The sequence below is a fragment of the Echiichthys vipera genome (assembly GCF_963691815.1).
Source record: "Echiichthys vipera genome assembly, chromosome: 21".
Classification (NCBI taxonomy): Eukaryota; Metazoa; Chordata; class Actinopteri; order Perciformes; family Trachinidae; genus Echiichthys; species Echiichthys vipera.
Window position 1 is genome coordinate 10,883,467 of NC_139846.1, and position 25,165 is coordinate 10,908,631.

General features: G+C 41.7%; 1 protein-coding gene across 3 annotated transcripts in view; it reads left to right on the forward strand.

The window, feature by feature from the left end:
• Window positions 1-137: 137 nt before the first annotated feature.
• The window catches only part of esyt2b (extended synaptotagmin-like protein 2b), a 34,729-nt gene continuing 9,701 nt past the window's right edge, over window positions 138-25,165 (forward strand). Inside the window, exons 1-14 of one of the 3 annotated variants that reach the window (XM_083935735.1) lie at window positions 138-766; window positions 5,034-5,075; window positions 5,648-5,782; window positions 6,081-6,157; window positions 8,933-9,005; window positions 11,646-11,735; window positions 15,072-15,127; window positions 19,715-19,835; window positions 20,588-20,764; window positions 20,862-20,944; window positions 21,650-21,698; window positions 21,880-21,969; window positions 22,070-22,165; window positions 22,825-22,926. In XM_083935735.1, coding sequence (XP_083791861.1) covers window positions 350-766; window positions 5,034-5,075; window positions 5,648-5,782; window positions 6,081-6,157; window positions 8,933-9,005; window positions 11,646-11,735; window positions 15,072-15,127; window positions 19,715-19,835; window positions 20,588-20,764; window positions 20,862-20,944; window positions 21,650-21,698; window positions 21,880-21,969; window positions 22,070-22,165; window positions 22,825-22,926 — 1,608 coding nt within the window. In that variant the 5' untranslated portion in view covers window positions 138-349. Of the gene's footprint in view, window positions 767-5,033; window positions 5,076-5,647; window positions 5,783-6,080; window positions 6,158-8,932; window positions 9,006-11,645; window positions 11,736-15,071; window positions 15,128-19,714; window positions 19,836-20,587; window positions 20,765-20,861; window positions 20,945-21,649; window positions 21,699-21,879; window positions 21,970-22,069; window positions 22,166-22,824; window positions 22,927-23,559; window positions 23,623-25,165 lie in introns of all 3 variants that reach the window. The other 2 variants (XM_083935736.1, XM_083935737.1) reach the window with 2 other exon arrangements.

A 25,165-nucleotide genomic window follows, 5' to 3' on the forward strand; every position in this document is an offset into this window, starting at 1 on the left:
TTCTTTACACTGTAGCTAGGCAACGGGCACCACTGGCGGCGCACGGTGCCCGATGATCCCTGAGCAGTGAACCTGTCTGGTGGCAGAGCGACAGGAGCTGTGGACTGGACTGGACTGGCTCAGTGGCCCATGTCAACCATGCCGGATTCATCCCCAAGCCTCTAGCCGTTGTGTGAAAACTGAAGGCGGCCAATGCCAACGATTCCTCTGAAGGCGATGGGCTGGTGCGCAGGTGAGCCAACGTGAGAACAGGAAAGGAACCGCTGCGCACATGGGGCACCGTGTTGCCAAACCCTTCATTCGTTTCCGCATTTGAACAGTTTAAAGACGTACTCCGGAGCGCAGAGACATGTCTAAAGACAGCATGCCAGATATACGTGGAGGGGCCAATGCGCACCACGCGAGCCCCGCTTCACCTAAGGAGAACGGACACGTCGCGCCGACCCCCGCTCAGCCCGGCGACAACGCCAACTTTCCCCATCCCTCGGTGGGGAACATACCCGAGGATATCCCGGTGTCCTCGACCAGCGAGCTCACCCAAACATGGGCTCACGTCGCAAAGACGTTTGTTCTCATTTTCCCCATTTACGCACTGGGCTATTTTGAGTTCAGTTTCAGCTGGCTGCTGATTGGACTTGTTATCTTTTTCTGGTGGAGGAGAAACACTGGGGGGAAGCACAGCCGACTGAGCCGAGCACTTGCTTTCTTTGAGCAAGAGGAGAGAAGTATCAAGCAGAGCCTTACCACCTCTGATCTACCACCATGGGTAAGGCACAATGTGATGAAATAAATGCCCACAGTCGTTTATCCCGCTTGAGCTGTTTTCTCTGAAGAGCGTGTGGTATTTTTGTGAGCAATATTTTTGAGTTTCCAGGAAGAAATGATCAGCTGACAAGAGCAGGAGGAGCAGAGTTGAGCTGCAAAGCTGTGATGAAGCAGCTGTCCCCCCCAGCAGTGACATTAGACCGGAGTCCCAGTCTAAATACAGCAGGGTACAATGGTAAACCAGACACCACGCTGTAGGGGAAACATGCTCACAGGGTCCCTGTTATTTTGGGATGCACACTGCTATCTCTTTTGCACTCTATTACGGCAACATTTTATCTTGGCCGAAATTGTTAGATACCACTGTGGGGGTCTTTTCCCTTGTCAGGGTTAACAGTTTAGTGTTTTACGGTGTTGGAAACCATCGGAAACCTCCTCGAAAGAGCTTATAGCTTAATCGATGAGACACCAGGTTGAATTTAATCAAGTGGTACCCAAACACAAATCAGATGCTATATGTTTGAGGATTAACTGCAGGCATTTGAATTGCAGCAGATCAAAGTTATTTGTCTAACATAGCCAGATGTTCTGTGACTTTTCCTGAGCACTCGAAACACTCACACGAAAGACACAGAAGAAAACTTAACTGCAAAATGTAACGTTGGAAATAATTCCTTTTAGTTTTTTTGAAATTCAACCGACACTTTCTTGTATTTTAGCTGTATATTGAAATCAGCAAGAAGGCAAAACTGCATACACTTTAATATCCATTTTATTGATCACAAGTCATATTGTTATAACCACATTCAAAAACTTATCGTGCAGCCCTGGTAGACACAGTGTAACCCATGATATTAATTGCTGTCTGGGGGAAACATCTCAAAGTAAATGGTTTGGCCTTTTTGGGGGGTGTTATAATAACGTAATGCACCTTAATGAAGGATATACATTGTTTATCATCAGTTCTTTAAATTCCATATTCACTGATTCAGTGTCAGACTAACTTCTGACTCCTGCAAACGTCTCCACATAGTCCAGTGGACGAATATGAAGTGGTTGTAGAAGCCCCTTCATATCTATTCAGGTGCTGTGCTGTATATCTCCTGTAGCGGAAACTGGAGTAACTGCTTATTCACTTAAACCTGTTTTAGGACCCCAGATGGTCTCAGTGGTCCAGTTTTGGAGATCACTAAGGGGACAGTCTACATTGTATTTAATTAACTACTATCCGAGCACAAAAAAAGAGCACAAATAAAATGCAAATTAAGGGGGAACACCGCCTACATTAAAGATTCAAATATGTAATTCTATGGCCTTAGAAAGTTACATTAGCTATTCTCGCGCAAAGCCCCAAACCAGAGAAGTAGTACATCTGGAGCCGCTCCATAGACAGTGAATGGGGGGTTGATTTTGTTTGTTTTCTTTTTTATTCCCAAATTTATTCTGCTGCTTTATTCTATTGCAGTGTACCCATATAGCCAGAATATTCCCCTGGGTGCTTTCTGTCATTTACAATATCCTCCTCTGGAGCAGCTCCACGGTTTATTTGCAGGAGGATTGTTGATGTTTACTAGATTATTGGACTGTAGGAAAAACATGTATGAATTTTCAAAAAAGACCATTGTTCCCTTTTAACTTATCAAACTATATGAATCCAACACTTTCCATATGAGACTCATCCCAGAGTCACCTCAGCTGGATGGTTTGCTAAATCTGCTGACACACGCCTGAGGAGGCATCAGTGCTATTAACTGGGGGTGGAGGCGCTCGATGGGGTAAAGCAAAAGCATCCCACTGGAAAAAGGCATTAATGAAAGGCCTCAGCACTCTCTGCCTTAAGTCTGTGGTTTATAAGGGAAACTGCAAGTCAAGCACTACATGAAACTCTGATCATATCTGGTGAGGTGGTGCATCACGGGGAATCATATTACACCTTCCGGGGTTTTAGATCAATTGATTAGCATGCCCCAGACTGACACGCTGAGCACATATCACTGCATCTGTACTGCGCTGTCATCAGGGGTGGGGACTGTCACCAGTTACAGCTCCTAAATCTTTCCCTAGTGCAAGTTTCTCCCCACTGGGCGGAAGTGAGTCTTAATAGACATGGCAGTGCTTTCACAAAGGCTTTTTAGGGGAGTGCACCGTTGCCAAACTTCTACTGCTAAAGAGAACTCCTTATTCCATTCATTCCAGCTGTCTTTGTCCGGGGTGACTCATTGGCTGGCTGGTGTTGCAGCTACTTACACTAAAAGGGATGGAACGATTTTAGTTTGATATCACAGGAGAATAAATTTTGCGCACAGTCTCGCTAACTGCTGGCGTATTTATTAATGTATGATGTTTTGATCTGCTTTGTCAGGCGTATGGACGAGCATCACAACAGTTCCATATATAGATGCTGAATTATCCAGTCAGAGGACAGCAGACATTTGTTCAATCAGTAAATGAAACAACTTGAGCAAACACAAGTGCAGCTGTTCATCATCGACCCTACAATTTCATCATACATGTAATGCTGTATTACATCGTCATTTCAATACAATCACTTATTATACATAGGATGTTTCCAGCAGTAAATACAGAGTCATTGCATTCAAGCTGTGCTTTGCTCTGATGCATCTGTCACAGTTTATCTGTGCTGTCATTTTTCCAATTTGCTGCACACACTGAATAGAAAAGATAGAGGAGACCAATATGCTGCTTTACAAACTCAGCATACTGTTGGTGTGTTGTTGTAGAGTCAGACTTTCTACTATAGCAGATAACACACGTAGATGCACTTCTGTCAGTGTGACTAATGGGATGTGATTAAAGGTTCAAAGTCAAATAGTTTTTCTACTTTATCTCTGAATGTGGTAAATTTCTATTTTTTCAAGAGATGTAGACACGATGCTTCATTAAGTACATAATACCTAATTAACAACAAGTTTGTACTTTGTTTGTATCCAGGTACTGATTACTTTTCAGACTCAGTATGCTCATATAAGGTCTGAACTCAATAACTGTCTTAGTTTTATCACACTGTTATTTACACTTTTAAGACATAAACACCAATAACCTTTTAGTTTTACACAAACACAGCATTGCGCTGAATAATTAAGGTGCTTTACTTCCTTTTTCTGCTGCACTGCTCAGTTTCATCGGCCAACATTTAAACATTTCTCATGAGTGCATCATCCATTACCTCACCTACATTTTCTGAATAAGGTCACTGTGTCAGGTGCATTAATGAAGCCTTGTAGAGGATTATATCATCATCTTCTCCTCTTAACAAAACTATAGGCCTGCATCCGTCATATTAACTTAAACTTTCTGTTCCACATCTTACTGCTCTTGTCACTGCTTTTTTTATACTCTGACAAAAATGCTGGATAAGCACTTTGCTACTTCCATGAGGAATAGTGCTGTCTCTTGTAGCTGTCGCACTGCATGTCATATCTCTCTAGCACTCCAGCCAGAAGCACCACTTCATCTGACTGTTGAGATTAGGGAATATACTGTATGCCTTCATGAGAGAGAGAGCGCACGCGAGAGAGAGAGAGAGAGAGAGAGAGATGGTTATCTGTTATTTATTAGGTTGGTTTGTGCATTGCTGCACACCTTTGTGCATGGTATTGACTTCATTACAGGGGTTTCCTTTACCTCGTGTTAAATCAATGCCCTGTTTAGAGAGGATTAGTCAAACTGCAGCTCGGCCTCTCAGCACTATTATAGTGAGGAGATCTGTGCAGGTCTGGAAATGTGAGGCATCACAAAAGAACAGTATTCAGGTCATCCTGCAAATTCAGTGGTATTTGAAAACTATGGCATGAATGCTCTTTGCTCACATTCACAATGTGAAGGAAAAAAGTAGTTTGGACTGCAGGCCTTTCCTCTAAAGGTGTAGCTTTTTAAACTTTTAAGCTCTTTAAAATCACTCAGAATCTTCAAACATAATTTAAAGTCAGATGGAACAAATATTTCCGGATAGATTGTAGTGGAACTTGCCTTTAAAGTAGCTGTACTCCATATCAGAACATTAAAATAGCAGCAGACGCATATTTTCTATGTAGTGATACAGTGGAGTAATGGCGTCCTGAGCAGAGAGTGTGTTGTTATTTGAGTCTCTCTGTTCTTTGTTTTGATAGCTGATCAGGAACGGTCTGTTAGAGCCGTATGGAGGCAATGCCAGCGCACTTTCTTGTTCAGCATTTGAGTATATCATTATTGGCCTTACTGAAACTGACATACACTAGAGATGATCCGCTCTCTTTTCTCCTTTGTAGGTCCACTTCCCAGATATAGAGCGAGTGGAGTGGCTGAACAAGGTAAGGAATTGAGCGGCTGTCGCTTGAATTTGTTTGCTTGAATGAAGCCCTCCTTTTATTGCCCTCTTGTACACTGGAGTAAATGGGATGTCTGTCGCTTTTTCTGCTCTCTCCTCCTCCCACTGGGGCTTTGGATGTTGCCACACACTGTACACTGCAGCACATTTGACTTAACATGCAGCCCTGTTCCCGCAGCACTGGGAGAGGCATTAACCCTTGTGAATCACCATGGCAACGACCTGGATGTAAATTGTAAAGCACTCATGTGTACACATCAAAATTGTACTTGCTGATGTCCCTGGTTGATGTGTTTGAGTCTGACAAGGTTCTACCTAAATAGAGCTACATTTTGAATATTTTAAAGAAACTATATAATTCACAGTGACGGAGATGTACATGCATGACGTAGCTTTAGGAGAGGGGCATTCGTGTAATGACATTGACAAAGTCTTACAGTGCATGCCCTTTAGAATAATTATAGCATGGAAAAGGGCAACATTGTGTAGTTTGTCCCAACAAGATTACAATGATTTGTTTTTAAAGTCCAGTCTTCTCTTTCTTTATCCCCTCAGACGGTGAAACAGATGTGGCCGTACATCTGCCAGTTTGTGGAGAAACTGTTCCACGAGACGATCGAGCCGGCGGTGAAGGAGTCCAACGCCCACCTCAGCACCTTCTGCTTCAGCAAGATCGACATGGGAGACAAAGTGAGCACCTCTTAACAGTGTTTCTGTGCTCACGCGTTGCTTCAGCAGTGACAACACAGACTACTGGCAGCAGGTGCCGTTGGGACAGCTGGCGGTTGTGTTGGAGCCTAAACGTGAACATACGTGCACGTCACTGACACATGCGCTTGTTTTATAAATAGTTTCCATGTGGAGGTCAGGAGAGGGGTCGACCTTGTGCTCACCACATGAGGGCTTTGGGAGGGGTGGAGTTTTTGGTGTAGTGTTGATGGACTGGAGTGGTACAGCAGCCATAATGGTTCCCTCTCTTGCGGTTTAGCCCCTGAGGGTCAACGGGGTCAAGGTTTATACAGAAAATGTGGATAAGCGACAGATCATCATGGACCTACAGATCAGGTGAGCCTTCCAGATCCCTGTTTAAATCATTATTGTGTGAGTAAGTGAGTGTTATAAACCGTTTCACAGTTGTAAACTTAAATATTCCAAATGTGTCCCAGTTTATTTCCTGTTGAAGTGTATGTGAATGAGTTAACAAGGACCCAGGCTGTTGCCTAGCAATGGGATTCCATTGAAGAGGTCTTCAGCTTTTTTATTATTGTGGTTTAAAGTTTCCACAGACCTTGAAAAAGTTCTACTTAGTAGCTTTGCATTTATATAACATTGGCAGACTCACGATGGGCAAGATCAAAATCGATGCAGCAAAACCAGAGATATCTTCTTTTTATTCTGCTGTATATTTTCTTCCTTCATGTCAAATACCTGATGGCTACATTACCCACAATGCAACTTGATCGCTGACAGTTCGGTCTGATGTGCGTTCCAGTTGAACTTATAGTTATAATTTCCAGGATTTGCGAGCACGGCAGGGCCCAGCATCAACAGTAGTTGAAGCTGTATGAATATACTGTTTATTCTCACTTCCATCTCATTTGTGTGTCGTTAAATCAGTCGTACACACAGTGCCGTCCATCTATCTGTGGACATGTTACTATGGTTTTTGTAGGCGCGGAACACCACATAATGCGATATCAACTGGTATTGCCAGCAGTGATTAACCCCTGTCCCATTAAAGACTTTTGTAACTGGATCAAGGTCATTTCAAGTGTGACGTCATTCCCAAATTCAGACCTCCGACTTCCGAGGTTAATGGAATGCAGCATATGATCAGAGAGGTCCGACAGATTTTGATGTGTTAAGTCAGTGGAGCACCTCCCCTCCCCCCTGACAGAAATTAAAATGTCAGAAATACAACAGGAGACCAACTGGGGTGTCTGTTTGCTGCGCTGCCAAATAAACTCATATTACTGCAAATGGAATCTGACTTCATGCTGCACATAGCACAAGTACTTTTCCACACAACAGCAGAGCGCAGTAAAGTTGGTTACCTTGCTGAGAAGTTGGAGATATGCAGCCTGTCGCCGGCAGCTCTTTATCTAACAGCTCAGTATGGCTGCTCCATTACTCCCTGCAATATTTACAACTGCTCCGCTGTCAAGACTCGTTTTAATGAGACACAGCAGCAGTAGGAAATCACGGCGAGCAGCACAAACTTTAGCTCCGATATGGTGTTGGGAGCACGAACACTAAACAGTGAAGCTAATATCAATTAGATGAAATTTGATACAGTAATGCTGCATTACATTAATGAATCCAATTTAAACCCAGCGTGGAACACACTAAAAATAAAAATTAATATAGAGAGGTATATATCTCTGCCAGGCGTAAGTGTGGGGGGATCGTTCATTTTGTCGCGTGTAATATTCTTTGTGCACATTGAAGACTGTTTCCTCAAAGACCTATCCTGGTTGCCATGATTCACAATTTAAAGGTGACCTATTATGCTTTTCCTTAGTTTCTGTCATAACGTCCGATGTTCATGCTAAACATGACCAAAGCTTCAAATTAGGAGGTAAAAGTGTTGATGGGTGTCCAGTCTAATCCCCCAGGAGCAGATCTGCTCAGGGTACAGACTGCTGTCAACGCCATCCTTCAGACAGTTTTTTCTACCCTCTCCACTGTATGACATCAAGCTGTCTCGGATTGTCAAATAAGGTCATCTGTTCCGGGCATGCCACGCCGGGCACGTCCACGAAGTACAGCTACGCAAGCTCCGGTAGAACGTGCTGCTCTTTACTACATGTAACTACGTGCTTGCGGCAGAGAAAGCTGTAATAATTTAAGTTTGCTTGTGTTGATAATTACTCCCTAATTTGAGAGAACACGCCTGCTACAAAGTGTCATTTGTGATTTCTGGCAGTAGAAATTACTGCTTTATTGGCCCACAGTCTACTGCATACAACATTTAGCTGCTTGCTAGTGACTAGTGCTAGCTGTCATTTTCGTTGCTTGCGTCGTTCTTTACTCCCTAATTTGAGATTTTGAAGTGGTCAACAACTAATTCAGTGGCAAAAAATCATTTCCGCCAATTGACTTGGTTAAAAACAAAAAAAAAAAAAAGGTTTGTCATGACTCAAAAACTGACATTCATAGAAAAGTTTAGTCTTCTTTTGAACTGGACCATCTGCAGATTCCATACCCAGCATGTTACAGTATGATCCAATAAAGTAAGTCACGATATGACATGGATAAAGCCACGTTTTGTTATCTTCGCTGCTATCTTGACTGTAAAGGAGCTGGGAGGGACAACTGTTTGGGAGGAGAGAGGGAGGTAGGGAGAGAAGTTCGGACTTATCTTCCAGATTATTGTTTCCTTTTTAAGTTTATGCAGTTCGGTGAATCCAAGACACTCTGTTACACTATTCTATGCATCTTAAAGACACTGCACTCCCAGTTCCCCACCCACATGCCCCCCGACACTCCTGGCAGAGATCTGCACTCTACTGACTGCACTTTTCTACTTTTCTAGTTACTGAATGTAAGTACATTGACCGGCTTGTGCTGGAAAGACGCCGACCATAAATAGTATCAAAAGCAGGGTTTGATTTCATAAAAGCCTTTAAAGGTCTGGAAAACATCAGGATTTAAAATGCTTAATATGAATCAATGAGCTACGATCATATCACATCAGAAGGAAACCCTGATGCATGTCTGTGTTTATGAGAGATAATGAATATAACATGGGCTCACCATGATGTCTAAATGTAATCAGTCATTTCTTATCCGACACAAGAGTTCTTTTAATCATACATATTTTGTGTTTTTGTCACTCAGCTTTGTTGGCAACACTGAAATTGACGTAGACATCAAACGCTACTACTGCAAAGCTGGCATAAAGAGCATCCAGGTAAGGACATTTCTTTTTGTTCTAGTTTGTTACACATCCTCACAGAGGTACTTTACTCTGGCATGAGTCTTGGCCTCAGTAGTGGAAAAGGAAATGAAAAATGAACTTGAAGAGTTAGATATAAAGTTCACAGTGACATAAAGGTCTGTCCTGTCCGATCTAGTTTGCGAGGCTTTGTTAGTAGTGGATGACATTTTTTTACAGCACATAGAAAAAGGATGCTGAATGTATTCGGACATTATTTCTTCTTATTTTATGCACTATAAAATACATGCTAATCAGAATCCTGTTTATTACCTCGGAGGTTTTCACGTACAAGGAATTTGCTTTGGTGTTTTGGTAAAGAACATAAACCAATATTCATTTATATCTGAACAAAAATGAAAGAGGTGCAGTTAATGAGCAAAACTGTGCAAGCAATGTGCAAAAGTTTACACACTTTATACTACAATAGAAGCACTTGTAAACAACCATTATGAAATGTTTTACAGTATTGGTTCCAACATTATTCTTTACTCGAGACCCCTTTAAAATAGATCACTGCCCTCTTGCAACCCTGTGTCACAGGCACATGACCGCGACCCTGTCTCCTGAAAAAATACTTTCCTATACAACAAAAGTGTACACGTTGTGAACCGCGGATGCATCAAATGTCTAAATGTTGTGAACAGTTGGACGGAGGAGTCCTCTGCGATTGTTGAGAAACCTCAAGAGGAGTTTTCCTTCTTGGTCTGTCCTATTTATTAATTTATAACCCTGTAGATTTATATAAGACGGCTGCTTGGGTGGTTCAGAGGTTTGGGACTCCTTCTGCAGAACTATAAAGATAATTAAGTACAACAAAAGTTTAACTGTAGAAGTTAACTTTGAGATACTCTAAAAAAAATGAACATCATTTTAAAAGTAACCATGATACATTGACAGAACATATGTACCTCTTCGTTTGCATCTTCCTCAAGACTCCCCTGCTCTCTGTTGCCGGACTACAGAAGTGTGTTTGTGTGTTTTTGTGTTCTCGTACGTCCTTGACCCTTTTTGTGTTGCTGCACTGGAAGATAATGTGGCAGGCAGGGAAAACAATCAGTGTGCCTCCCTGGAGACCAAGTGCTGTTAGGTCCATGCCTCTGGGACATTTGTTACTTTCTGCCCCCATTATATAACTCAGGGAGACCTACATATCTCCAGCAGCTCATTATCAGCCACTAATACATCAGTCCCCATCACTCCTTGAGCTGGTTTCATTACACAGAGCAGGTGTGTCTGACTCCGTGATTCCGCTAAGATTACTGATGGTCTTGTGAGGAGAGGGGTTAAACACTGGTGGATATTGGCCTTTTATTATTTATTTAATACCTGTCGTGTCAGAAATGAAAGGGGACAAAGGGCAAAAATGCCCTAAAAAATGAGATTGTGGGGCAAAAATTGCACCAAAGATTTTGTTAAAGAAATTAAGCAATGATGTCATTTTCTCTGAATTCATTTAATTTCCATTTTCCGTCTCTGACACACACACACACACACACACACACGCACACACACACACACACACACACACACACACACATACACACACACACACACACACACAGAAATAGCGCTGTTACATATACATTACATGCACTTATAACAGCAAAAGTATTCTATTTATTTACTCATGTTGGTACAAGGTGATGATTACTGTATGCGTTTTAATCTAGGCTTATTTCACATAAAAAACAGCAACTTAATGCACAAAGTCAAATATTAACAGCATTTTTTCCTTTTCTTTCCTGCACTGGTAACGTGGTCCCACTACTATGATGGACTTCGATCCTTACCACAGCTACTGTACATAAGAAACTTTGATTTCAAATATATCAATGGTCAATAGAAAAGACAGACATTATGCACGACTGTGTAATAACATTTAGAGGTAAAGGGCGAACCAATTTCTTTTAAAGACTTTTGTACGAATTCTTGCATTTAAAATTAGGTTTGAGTTCTCATCATTCCACTTCAAGTGTATAAACCTTCTTTTGGTTTGCCAGTCGACTCTCTTTGTGGTTTTCTAAGCAGCTGCTGCAATGTCACAGAAGACAAAGTGTCTGTTTCCCTGTTTTTAGATTCAGTTTTTTTTTCTTCAGGTCTTTAGTTTCAGGAAACATATCAAATTGAACTTTCCTTGCTCACAGAAAAGATGACGGGATGATGAACGGGATGGCATTTCAAGGCTGCAAACTCAAATGAGTATTGGTTTCAGGAGCGTTATTGGTATTGGGTTCACTAGCGCTTTATTAGGATTGGGTTAGTTTTATTGCTATCCTTCCTGAAAATACAAATATAGCCTCAAAACATATATATCAGTGCTAGAATTTAAACACCCTTTGTTCTCCCATTGTGGATTAGAGCTGCTATGCTCTGTCCACATGACACATGTAAAGCACTCCCAATACCATAATCCTTGTAATTGTCATAATATGTTATGGCGAGGGTGGAAGATGACACAGGGCAGGTGGGAAGTCAGGACGTGATCGAGTTTCCAACCTGTCATGTGCTACAGCTAAGGGCTCCACCGCTGAGGAATGTCAAGGGCCAGCTCCCTTTAGCTCTCCCTTTGTGTATATGTGTGCGTGCCAATATGTTCCACTTGTGTTTCCATAGATCCATGGCGTGTTAAGAGTGGTGATGGAGCCGTTGCTGAGTGATATGCCTCTTGTTGGTGCTCTATCTGTTTTCTTTCTCAAGAAGCCGGTAAGTCCAGACGCTGATAATACGACACTAGTTGATTCAATTAAATGTGTTAAACGGAGCAGCAGAGGAAGTCTCAATGACACTGCAGTCTGGATAAATGCAATATGATTAGAGTCGAGGCTATTAAACTGGGATTTGGGATCTGTGTAATGTTTTCCAGCATCTGACACGATGCTGCAGTGCAACATATTCAGTTATACGTTCATTTTAAATGCACTTTCTTTCTGTTGTCTTTGTTCTATATTTGTGACAAGGTTGGCCCCATTCCTGCGAATATCACAAAATGTCATTATTGTAGTTTAGACCCCATTTTGGCTCTTGCTGTAATTTATATTCTCACAAATTGTCATATCATTAAACCTCATAAAACAAATCAATCCCTAATTCCTGCTGTTTTATTTGTGTGCCTCTTTCAGGCATGAATGTGTCATGTAAATTTGACTTCAAATGTTCATGATTTGAGTCACATCACGGCTGAGTCACAGTACACTGTGTTTCTTTTGTTTTCAGCCCTGACTCCCTGTTTGTTTTCCTTCTCTGGCATTGCTTGCAACATTGTTGTGTCAACCTAAACACTCTACATCACTTCTCATGATTTGCATTTCATGTTGCGAGTTGTTTGCATATCTAATATTTTCCAGTGCACATTCCATCAATCTCCCTCCCCAACGCCTGCTGCACACAGCTGAAAAATGTTCGGCCGATTTATACCAAATGAGAAGACCCAGTGGAACTATAGCAGAGCTTTAAATAGCAGCAGATCAAGCCAGCCCTACTTTGGCAGATTTCTCCACCCCAGGCACTCAGCTAAAGCTCAAGGTGAAAATATAACTGGAGGTGGCTGAAGGGAGAAGTCAGCAGCTCTAGTCAGCTCATTGTGCAGCCCCACACGTCTATACACAAACACATATGCTTCTCAATCTTTCTGCTTCTAGAACATATACTGCAGGAGAGAGAAAATAAATTGCAAAAGAAATTTCCTGCCGGGAAAAGACTCTCTGTCCCTGGAATCTGAATAACTTACTCTCGTACTCTCAGTCCGCCATACGAGGCCTGATCTTGAGTGCCAAATCAAATAGAAACCTTTCCAGACCATAAGAGGTCTTGGCCACAGTGGGGCTGTTCAATCGCACTAACGCGACTCAGTGCACTGTAAATTAAAAGCTGTAACACATTCTGCTGTGAGATCTAAAGAGGGCTCCGTTGAACAGTCTTACACTTTGAGTAAGGACTTGTGAAGCAGAGGAGGATATCTCCTCCAAACCACTGGTTATCATGTAAACAAATGCTTCTCGACTACGCTTTGGATTATTCAATACATTTTACGGTATAAAAATGGCAAAATTGATGTCTTAAAGAAATAGTTTGAGATTTTGGAAAAAATAAATACAAATAACCTTCACTGTCACTAAACCCCAGTTACACAGCTGTGTAAATTATGTACTGTATTTAACTGTAAATATGTAACTTTGGGTGTGATAAATGACAAGTATGTCAAGCTCAATAATTGTAAATAATGATTTAATTAGTTAGGGGTAGGATTAAATATGGTTATACTTCTTCCTACTCCTTTTCACGCATGTAAACAAAGGAAAATAGCAAATGAAATGAATTATGTTTTTTCCCTTTTATTTTATTTTATTATGTTATTATTTTATTATTTTTAATTTTTTTATTGACATTTGTTTTGTCGTTGAATTTAACATGCTTGAAATGAATAAAAAAAATATATATACAAATACCATTTAGGGCGCACTCACACTGTCCATCCGTACCATTCCCCGTGCTTTAGGGTACTTGTCCCTCCCTCCCTCTCCTTCCGCGGCCCAGGCCCGTTTGTACTCACACTACCTGGGCCTCGGCGAATGCTTCTTGCTGCCTATACGTCATCACGCCGTAACACGTCACACGCATTGATTGATGTCATCACCTCGAAGTTTTTGTGCATCTTGTCCGACTGTTTTTGAATATTTTCATCCAACCAAATCTGCAGTAAACACTCCACCTCCGCATCACACCAACGTGAACCTTTTCGCCGCCATTGTTTTAAATGTCCGCGCATGGTCCCTCTGGGACCATGCCTGTGCAGACATGGTCCCTATGTCTGCACAGGCGCACAAAAAATGACGTCAGAACCGCCGTAGGCCTCGTGCTTGTGCTCGTACATGTGCAAACATGCTTTACAAAAGCCCATCTCTCCCAAAAGGGCCATGGCCGGCAAGCGTACCGCTTCAGGCGAATAAACTAGACTTTAGCCGTGAAACGTGCTTGGGCATGGTACTAATGGACAGTGTGAGTGCGCCCTTAGTCAATAAAATAGATCGCTACATCAAAACTAGAGACCATCTTCCAGCCTCAATGCCACATCAGGCCTAAGTGGCTGGGCCTCCTGGACTTAGCGCGGACATCCGTGAGTCCTTGAGTGTAGACATTGGGATTGGGTCCCAGACAACTCCAGCACATCCCTCAAAGCCCTGCAGTGATCCCTTCTCCCCTGTGCATCACAGTGTATCTGCTGCAGTGTAAGCAGCTTGGGCTGAAAAGTGGTGTGGGAAAGCCTCATTAAGAAAGCTGCTTGAGCTTGAACAGATCAAAGCTCACTGAGAGGCAGGATCTGTCTGCATTTCAGGCCTCAGCTGGTGTCATTCTCACTCTCTTTGATTTACAGTCTCTTTTCATGTCCCATTTGACATACCTGCTGCTGGTTTAGCTCAGAAAGTGAACGGACATTGGTTTTGCATCAGTTTGGACTCTACACGTACTTTCAACCACGTGAGAGTACATGCCCCTCATTAATCTCATTATATACCCTGAAAATTAATGAGAACCCAGAGGCTTGCTGCTAGTTTCATAAATATTTTATTAAGCTGGTGTTTTTGTGTTCGTATCCATGGGAGGTTGTTGTAACTGTAGCTATTTACAGTATAGACTTAAATGGTGAAGTGAACTTAGATGGAAACACTGAAAAACAATAAGCTCGAATATATAAGGCCAGAGAAGGTCGGGGTGTATTTTTTAAATTTCCATTCCTTTGCAAAAGTGGTGTGCCCTGAGATAAGTCACACATTTTAAATTAAGTAGGGCCTTGTTTTCAAACAATAGAAACTCATCCAGAGAACTATTGATTTATACTATTTTGCTGCAACTTGTGTACGACCCTATGTCTTCACTGTTATTTATCAGCAGCTAGTGTTTATTGGCCAGGAAATACGATTACCAAGCGGTAAATGTGGCTCAGAGGGCAGGAAACAATAAAATGAAGTGCTTAGATCAATTTCAAGTCATTCACACTTTCTGCCCAACTCATTTCTCCTTTACTTTTTCTTCTTCTTTTAGCTTCTGGACATAAACTGGACTGGTCTCACCAATATACTTGACATTCCTGGGCTCAAGTAAGTGAGCTCAAACTTGCTCTTCTTGCTTATCAAGACATGTCTTTGTTTAGTTCAAGAAAAAGTAGGAGGTTTAAAGTGTTTGGTTTCAGGGACCTCGATGCCTACATTTCTTTCATAGTATAGTTTTGAATAGGTTTTTATTTGAACCCTTTTTTTAAAATAATTTTTACAAAAATGTCAGGCTTTGTCTGGGGATTTAGGTTAGGATGGATTTAGATTAAGTTTTAAAGAGCAATCATTAATTATGCAACTGATACTTAATCTGAAAATGAAGGGGGTACTTTCGCTGAATGCTGTCCAGTTTTCTTCAAAGATTAATCCACCAAATATACTGAAAGAATTTCCTGCTAAATATTTTAGCTTTGAGTGCTTTCTGGATGCCAAGGGTGTCCTTGTCCTTGTCACTGTTGGGATTAAGAGCTTGACCAGAGCTTGCAAGCATTTTTATGTGACACGCAGTTCATTCACATTTACACATTACTGTGAATTACCAAAGGAAGATTATAGTCTAATGATCTAACTACTTCATCTAAAACAGCTCAGATTAGGAAATGTTCTGCTTGTTTCCTCATTTTGCTTAGTTTATCTTGCTTATACTAAGTGTTTTTTTCCCCTTGGGTAGTTGTGTGGGCTGAGCAGAGAGTAAGAGAGAGCTGATGAAGACAACAGCACAATTACTCACTGCTGTCACGAGTGGTTCATACATTGTTTACACCCCAAATAAAGTGACACATGTATGGATGCTGCATGTGATTTTCTTGGATTACAGTGGCTTGTGATATACCCTGCTGATGTGGACAGACATGTTGGCACAGGCAGAGCTCAGTCTCTTCTGTTGTTGAGTCCTCCGTGGGGGTGAAATGAATCCGTGCAGCTTGTGCGATGATGTGTGTGTGTGTGTGTGTGTGTGTGTGTGTGTGTGTGTGTGTTGGTTGTAGAGGAAGGGGGGCACGTGCAGGAAAAGAGGGGTTAGCTGCTATAGGAGAGGCCCAGATGGTGAAATTGTAGCTGCCGCGACCGAGTTCCTTGAATGCAGCGGGCAGACAGCATCAGCTGCCTACATGTCTTACTTGTTTACATGTTGTGATGTGTCATCGCTGTTGGGTTGGTTTTAGAATCAAAACAAGTCTAAAAGTTTACAGCCATGCCACTGGCTCTGTTAGGCTGAATGCAGGCACTGAAATGGCTAATGCTAACATGGCAACATGATCACAATGACATTGCTAATATGCTGACGTTCTGCAGGTATAATGTTTAGCATGTTCAGCATCTTAGGTTAGTGTGATAAGATGCTAACATTTTATAATTATCATTAAAGTACAGCCGAGGCTGATGGGAATGGCATTAGTTTTGCCGTTATTTGGTCATAAACCAAAGTATTGGACAGTTTGTACTGATGATGGTGCTAGATGAAAAATCAGAGGATCTCCAAACCTCAAGGGCTCATCTTCAATATTGTTTGTATATATTTCTTAAAACCACAAATGTCAACTCATGGTGATGCCTGATGAAAAGTCAGGGGATCACAAAGTAGGGGCTGATATGGGAGAAGATGTTCACTCCTGTCTTATCACTCTCACATAGAAAAGAGTTTAAAAATACAACAGAATCACTAGCATTGTGTTCAAAATAAAAACAAAAGCTTTTATTCATATTAAAACTCCATATTTATGTATAAAAATGGACCTATTGTTATGCTTCCCGTCCCAGTGACAGGATGAATATTGAAAATGACTCCCAACCCACGGGAATCCCACAGGAATCCAGAAAAAATGTCAGTTTGATCACAAACAATGTCAAAATCCATCCTGTAGGAGCCATAAACATCTGTATAAATGTTTGTGCCAATCCATGCAAACGTTGACATATTTCAGTCTGAACAAAAGTGGTGGACTAACACACCTACATCGCCCTCTCTAGAACCATACCGGTGGCAAGGCTAAAAGCATTACTGCCTGTCAAAGGATGACATAAATTTGAGTTTGACGTGGCTCACAAGAGAGTAAAACATAGTACCATACTTTACAAAACTGAATAATATAAAGTGTGAGTGTGCAGTCAGCACACTTAAAATGAATAATAAACGGTTCCTCTTTTGTTTCTTTGCACACATGCACGCATGCAAGCACACACACACACACACACACACACACACACACACACACACACACACACACACACAAAAGCAGGTGTGTTGGGTGTACCAGCGTTTATGCCAGGGGAGCAACTGAAATGTAGCAATAAGCGCTGATGCAGCAGGAATCCTTTTACACCCTCAGTCCTCAGCTGGAGAAAAGCTCCGTCTCTGATCAGCCCCCCCCCCCCCCCCCCCCCCCCCCCCCGGAGAATCATTATGTGTCTAATCCGTTCACAGAGAAGAGCTGTAGCCTGCCGTTTCATTGGAAGATAAGCCGAGGAATGATCAAATGAATGTTTCTCCTGACTCCAGACACAAAAACAGCCGGCTAAATTGAGTTTGTTTCATTTGAGTTTTTGTCCGAGCAGATGGTGTCTGTGCTGCTTCAGTGCTGTTTCGATGCAGCAAAGGAAGTTGCCGAAGGAGTCTCAGAAATTGTCACGTGTCCATGGAAATGACTCACCTGTCTACGGTGATGACTTACCCGTTACAATTAGGTTACGACAGGAATACATTTGCAAGGTTGTAATTAACTGCAGGCATTTATAAAACTTTAATTGTAAAGCTTGAACAGCGCCTACATTAAACTCAAGAAAACTCTAAACTAAACTACGCTTTGCTCTAAAATGTCAAATAGCTGCTGGCAAATTGGAAACTGATGACATCTGGGTGGGTTGATGCTTTGAGACTAGTTAAGAGAAAAGGGTTTTATAGAGTGAAGGCTCTTGGCCAACTGTGAAACAGATTTTATAGGCTTATTATTAATGCTTCAATTTCATTTAAAAATCATCGTTGTCTATCACATAGTGAAAGAAAATTGCCTTCAGTTATTTGCTCAAACAACATAAAAAGAACCTAAGACTCATAAAATCACAAACATTTCAATGAAACGACAAAACCACGTGTAGAGCAAAATTGCATTAAAAAGTTGTGTATATTTGGCCTTGTTTAAAGCGTATATTGCAGTGGGAATAAAAGAGTTCTTCTGAGTAGTTTCTTCAACCCTGTTCTATCCTATTCTGTCAGACTGTAATACCAAGCTGCTCCAAAATGTTTCCCTTTTATGCTATAAATGATAATAGTGCACCTTTCTTTAGTCACTACTTCAATAATAGCTCATGTGGTTGAAAGGATGGACCATCAGTCAAATGACAATGTTTGAATCATGGGTTCAATCCCTGCCAAATAGTTTCTTCTTTTCCGGAAAAAGTAACATGGGGGATACAGTACGTGATTTAACTTCCATGTTAATTCATGTATTAAAGTTAAAATAAGTCAACTCTCACTTGTATTTTCGCATGAGAAGCGAACAGCAGTTTTCTGGACCCGTCCATCCACCCAGACCTCCTTCCTACGCAACCTTTGTCAGTTGTTATACTACGTTAACATTAGGCCTGTGAATGTTCTCATTCGTCCAGGTCATCGTTGACCTGAGCTGCTAGCTACCTAAATTGTGCAGTATAAGGGGCCGTACACGTGCTGTGTCTTTTACAGGCTTGGAAACGTGAGGCACTGATGCGTTCCAAGAGTTGAACTATAACGTTAACGCCTGAAAAAAGGGCACAACTTGTATAGGTAGTTACTACAGTTGGACTTTCTAAGGAGGTGCTGGAAGTCTTATGTTCTCGGTTTGGAATATGACGACTTTTTACTGAGCCCCTTATATACTAAGCACTGTGGGTCTAATTCAACAAGACACAGAAACAGTTCTTTAAATTTATAACACCAATTACCTACAGGCTGTCCCCTAGCTACTGTAAGCTGCTACACCGGTGGAGAACTAGGAAGCTCATGGGATAGGTACATCAGGCCATGTGTACGAGTAAATGTCCTATATATTAGGTGGCTTGTCAACTCACCATGGTGTTGTATCTATCATGGCAGCACTTACGTTTTTCCCGCCGCTCATTTGATAGATTGAGCCGTTGTGTTTTCAGAGTCCTGGAATCTCTCCAGAGACAATCTGAGGATCACTTCCAGTTTACAGACGCCTTTGATTAGAATATGCACATCATGATATATGGACAGATGCGCTTTAATCACAACAGTTTTTCTTCGAGGGACACGCTGAGCAATAAAACCGGATGATGAATTTTCAATCTGAAATATCAATCTGTGTTTGCAATTTTCCAGCTGTGCCACGGCAGCTAAATGAATGAAGAGAAGCCTGGCGGTCACACCATCTTTGCCCCCACTGTCATTGTTGTTGTCACAGAGTGTTGAACCATTAGTGGATCAGAGAGGCATTCAGAGGGTTGTTGGCTAACAACACCAACATGCTTGAACTGACTCCAATTTTCCTATCCCCTCATGTAAATCAGAGATGCCCTGTACTAAGCTCAGAATAAAGGAGAATACTTTTAACCCAAGGGCACCCTTACTGTCTATTTAATAATTCATTGCTTCATTCTATTTATCTTCCTTCCCCCTCCCTCCTGCCCTTACAGCGGCTTCTCTGACAATCTGATTCAAGACATTATCTACAGCTATCTGGTTTTACCCAATCGTGTCACCATTCCACTGGTTGGAGATGTGGAGTTGGCAAGGCTACGCTTCCCCATGCCAAAGGTAATGATGAAGTTTAAAATGCTATTAAACAGGTGGTTCAATATGCCTCTTCTCTCTTGGGCTGGTTCATGAGGGAATTCATGGTTAATTGCTGAAAGTTCTTAATAGTCCGATTTCATGGGGACTTTGTGATGTGTGTTTTATGAATAGTTTTGCAATAAAATAAATGAGTTATCAGGGTTTTGTCAGTAACACATCATTAAAATAGAATGAAGAGCCAAAGCTACAAAATAGATTATCAAGGCTATGTTGCTAGTACCTGCTGTATCCGTGGCAACGAGGTAAACACGCTGCAACAGACAGCATCCTTGTAGAGGAGATATCATTTTGTGATGTTTAAGATATTTTAGGCTATAATGATTTCATGCCATTGCACTTTTTTCAAGTGATTCGAGTTATTGTCCCAATCTGACTTTAATGTGGAACCACATCAGCTGATCAGTTGATCATTGGAATGAACCCTACTGTCACCCCAGAGGCGGTTTTGAGGATTTTGCCAGGTGTTTATATGCCTGTTTGTCCGTGGACAGATTTTTCCACTGTGATAGCTTCCTACTGCATGATACAGTCACAAAACGTTATAGGTGTTTAGATGAGATCAAAAGAAAGGTTAAGAAAACAAGTGTGTCCGAGCAAGGCGGCCGGAAGTAGGCTGCAGGTAATATCACTTCTTACCAACTCATACACTATTGTGCCTTGAAGATGTCAGAGGATTTTCTACCCTCAATGCTGTGCTCTGCATGTCTCCACAGGGAGTCCTGAGGATTCACTTCTTGGAGGCTCAAGATCTGGAGGGGAAGGATACATTTCTGGGAGGGCTGATCAAAGGCAAGTCTGACCCATACGGCATACTGCAGATCGGCAACCAGCTGTTCCAGAGCAAAGCGGTGAAGGAGAGCCTCCATCCCAAATGGAACGAAGTTTACGAGGTGACGAGTGTGTTCTCCCAAACTGCAGTAACGAAGGTTTACCGTCTATTGACTGGACATAACTGCATGAACATCGACATGTTCTTTTCTTCACCAGGCGTTGGTGTACGAGCACTCAGGTCAGCACCTTGAGATTGAGCTCTTTGATGAGGATCCTGACAAAGATGATTTCCTGGGGAGGTGAGCTTCTCTCATTTTCTTCCCTGCTCGGATCTTATCACATATGCTACACAAGAAACAAGAGCCTCCTTTAAACAGGGATTCCAAAATACTGGTGTAAAGAAGATCGCCATTAAGCCAGCTTTGCTTCTTTACAGTGAAACAAACAACAACGGCATAACGCTGCCCCACTGTGTGATGTTAGAAATCATCCAAAAGAGATGGCACGTGTAACATAACAGTGTAGGAGTCTAGTGTCTTTGTCTGTGCGTTTGGCTGTCCCTTTCACACAGACGTCTCTGTTACTACCTCCACTGCAAGATTCATTTGCACCTTTTATACAGAATGGTGGGGTAACCTGCCTTGAACAGGCTGTGTGAAATGGGCAAGGTCTCTTTGCAGCTCAGCAGCGTGACTGATATGTAAGGACCATCTGTGGCCAGCTCTATATAAAAGTAAGGCATTACATATTGTGTCTGAAACACAAAGTTGAAACCCGAGGGGAAGGTGTGAATTATCCATGCTCGTGAACATCAGTTAAGGTAAAGAAGAGGTGTGATCCAAAAGTACCATGCCCGAGGGCAAAGTCAATTGATTTTACTCCCAGGCTGTAACACAAAGCAGCCAAACAATAACTGGACCCCCTTCTGTTGAGATTAAGTGGCGTGATTTCTCTGCTTACTGTTTGCCACCGCAATTTGAGTAATTATGTGTCGTTATCCACAGCCTGATGATCGATATGACTGAGCTGCACAAAGAGCAGAAAGTTGATGAGGTAAAACCATTTCATGTGCCAAAATTATACCTCCACTCTTTCATTAGAATTTGAGTTTAGACATTATATTTCTCAGAGGAATAGACATTTAAGGTTCTTAATATAATTTCTTTAGCCAATTGTTACAATAATGAATATGAACTTGGTCCCTTAACGTTGACGTTTTGTAACACTGTTGCAGTGGTTTGAATTGGAAGAAGCCCCGACAGGAAAACTCCACCTAAAACTGGAGTGGCTGTCACTGCTCTCCACTCCTGAGAAGCTGGACCAGGTACAAGGCTGAGCAAAAGCAAACTCTCTTGCTTTCACAGAGTAATTATTGTCATTTTCCTCTGTGGTGACTGCCTTTTCTGTCGCTCCTGTCCAATCAGGTGCTGCGAAGTGTCCGTGCAGACAGGAGCCTGGCCAATGATGGACTTTCTTCAGCGCTGCTCGTGGTCTATCTGGACTCGGCCAAAAACCTGCCTGTAAGAGTCTGCAGTGCTCACTTTATTTTGATGCTGTCACTGCTGTTCTGTGGAAAACATAGCATTCGGCTTATGCAGGCTTCTTGTTCTCCGTCCAAAACACACACACACATGCACACACACCATATATAGCAACACACTGAACCAGTTTAGTAAGAAAATATCAGTGTTGCACACTTGTTTAAGTAAGGATTATTGGTCAATGTGTAGGATTGCTCTACATTCCTTGTTACCTTACTGTTAAATGCTTTGTGAAGGCTTTCCTTGTTCTTTGGAATTTGGTTTTTACTCTGACCTCCAGTTGAACTTTACTAGTTCCTCATTATCTTACCTACTAAACCCCAGGATAAAAGCAACGACTGGTTATTATGGATGTAGCCTCCAGCCCCAAATAGGTCAATATGTTTTAAACATGTTTTATGATCATGTCAATACACCACAGGGATTCTGTCTTATGTCAAAAGGTTTCTAGCTGGTTTCAGATGAGAACATTAAAGATCCAAGACCTCTACTTTTCAGGGCCCTTGTACATTTATCAAGTTTATGTAATACTATTTTTATGCTTCCATTGTATCAATCAGTTACAAAATTTCACTTTTTAACCATCTCAGTCCTCATAACGCCACCCTTTTCCCCTTTTTCTTTCCTCTTCACCCAAGAGCGTCTTCACAGGCAGCTTAGGCTGTGGAAACTTAAGTGAGAGAAGAGCGTCCGGTCTAGTCTTTTGTGAGAGCAATACCTCAGAGTATAGAACGATATTTGTGAGTCCCCCACTTTTGCATCCTGATAGTGTCAGCATTAGTGGTGTGCGATGACGTGGGTTGAACAGTAACAGGAGTCTTTAAAAACCTGCATCTTAAAGCATGTGTTAGCTGCACGGTTTCATTGTAATGCTTGATGAAAATTACCTCGAGTGCCCAATAACCATTAACACAAAGCCAGCAGAGGACTCGGCTATGCCTGCTTGTTAGTCCGATGCACATTCCGCTAAATCAAGTGCTCAGTTCAAGGCTTACATATAAAACGTCTGCAGTACAAAGAGCTGGTTGCCAGAGCTCTCTCTGCGTTTGTGAGCCAATTAATATGTAGCTACACAGATACAGAAAGTCTATAGCTTGTTAAAAATAATGTCTCAAAGGAGCTCCTCCACATCTTGCCTGAGGAAACACCCTCATTATTCTGATCGGCGTTTTCATTGTCAGCTCCCTGCAGTATCAACAAAATCAGCCCTCATGCTGCTTATTTATATATCCCCCATGTCAATCGTGTTTTTCGGCACATACTTAAACATGTTTCTCCAGGTTTTTCCTCGTGTCTCTAAGCCATATCCAACCTGTTCTACTAACTGTGGGTGTGATTTTCTTCCTCCCCAAAAATCTCCTTCTTGCTTAAAGAGCAACCTGTCGGATTTCACCTATGACGGGTTGAAGCAAGTCTCAGTCTTTAAGGCCCTGAAGGTAACGTGGGAAAAATGGATTGCCTGTAAAGATCATACCCTGTGCCTCATCTGTGTGCACCATCTATGTCCACAAATGCACCACCCAGCGTCATGTCATTGTGATGATTATCAAACAAGCAGAATGAATCACCCTTTGATTTTAAATGCGCATGAAGATGGATGATTGCATTGCCTGCTTTGTGCCTTTGTTGTGCTGTACACTCTTTTTTTCTCTTTTTTTGTAATGATTGATCGACGGTTTTCCAACTTTCTTCACTCAAGTGATCTTGCATGCAAAGGTCTAATTTTGCACTCAGATATTTGAATTCTATTCTCCATATGTCAGTTCAGTTTTTATGGTTGATTGGAAGTGTGGCCACTTTTGCAGCACTCATGTTAAACGAGAAATTGTCTGTCCAATGTGCTCATTTGTCCTGGAAGTGAATTTAGTCTTTTTACTAGCAAAACCGCAGAGCAACCCAGCCTGTGTCAGCTGTGTCAGCTTATGGTGCGGAGCAGGAACTTATGCTTGTCAGGCCAGCGTTTCTGCATTTTCTAAAAAGTAAGTTTCTGCATGTCACACGCAGTGGCATTCCCTCTGTGCAGCATCAGTCCATGGTCAGACTCGCTGAGGCATTGTGCTTGACTTTTATTTGGCCTTATAGGGCACCTGGAGTACAAATGCTTCAGTTTGCTTCACTCTTTGTTTTTCTTACTGCAGTGTACGGCTGGGCAATATGGCCAAAATCATCTTTACGATATAGGTCATTTCATATCTGGCTAGTGATATATGTCAAGATATAGTCTTTATGAAATAACCTCATCCTTTTTTTGTAAATGAGTTTTTTCTCATTTATATAAATAACTTTATTGCAGAATGAGCAAAATGTTCAAGGATGACTTTAATATCGCCTCAATGCAAAAACTGCTATTTTTTGACATTGCAATAGAAACAATATAGAAAAATATGTGTGAAAGACATCTCCGATGATGTTTATCATCTTATCGCCCAGACCTTCTGCAGTGCTGCTGCTACCTGGCTGGCTGTTGGTGCGGTGACAGACTGAACCTCTGCACCTCTTTGTTGCATCAGTTGATATAAACCTGCAGACGATTTTTTTTTATAAAGTTATAGTAAAAGCTTTCTTTCGTCCACTGGGAAGCTATTTTGATGTCACCCTTTTTGTACCCTGAAAAAAAACGACTACATGAAAGGTTTCGCTCGCATCCAATCACCGCAAGCGTTCAGCGATTTAATGCTACGTGTTATTGTCCCACTGCTGCAGCAGCTACAATCCATTACAGGCTGTACTTTCAAAGTGTATTCATGTAAAAATCGTCATATTAAATGAAGCACTCAGTATCACTTTAAGGGTACTGGCATCTTCATTTTTTAATGATACGCAGCCCTAAATAAGTCAATCAAAATAAAAATGTGAGTTCACTGATATGTCTCAGAGGGCTTTACGGTATCAACAACATACAACTCTATCTATTCTCAGACCCTCCATCTGAAAAAAGGAAAACTTTAACAGGGTAAAATAAAGAGGGAAAAGCCTCAA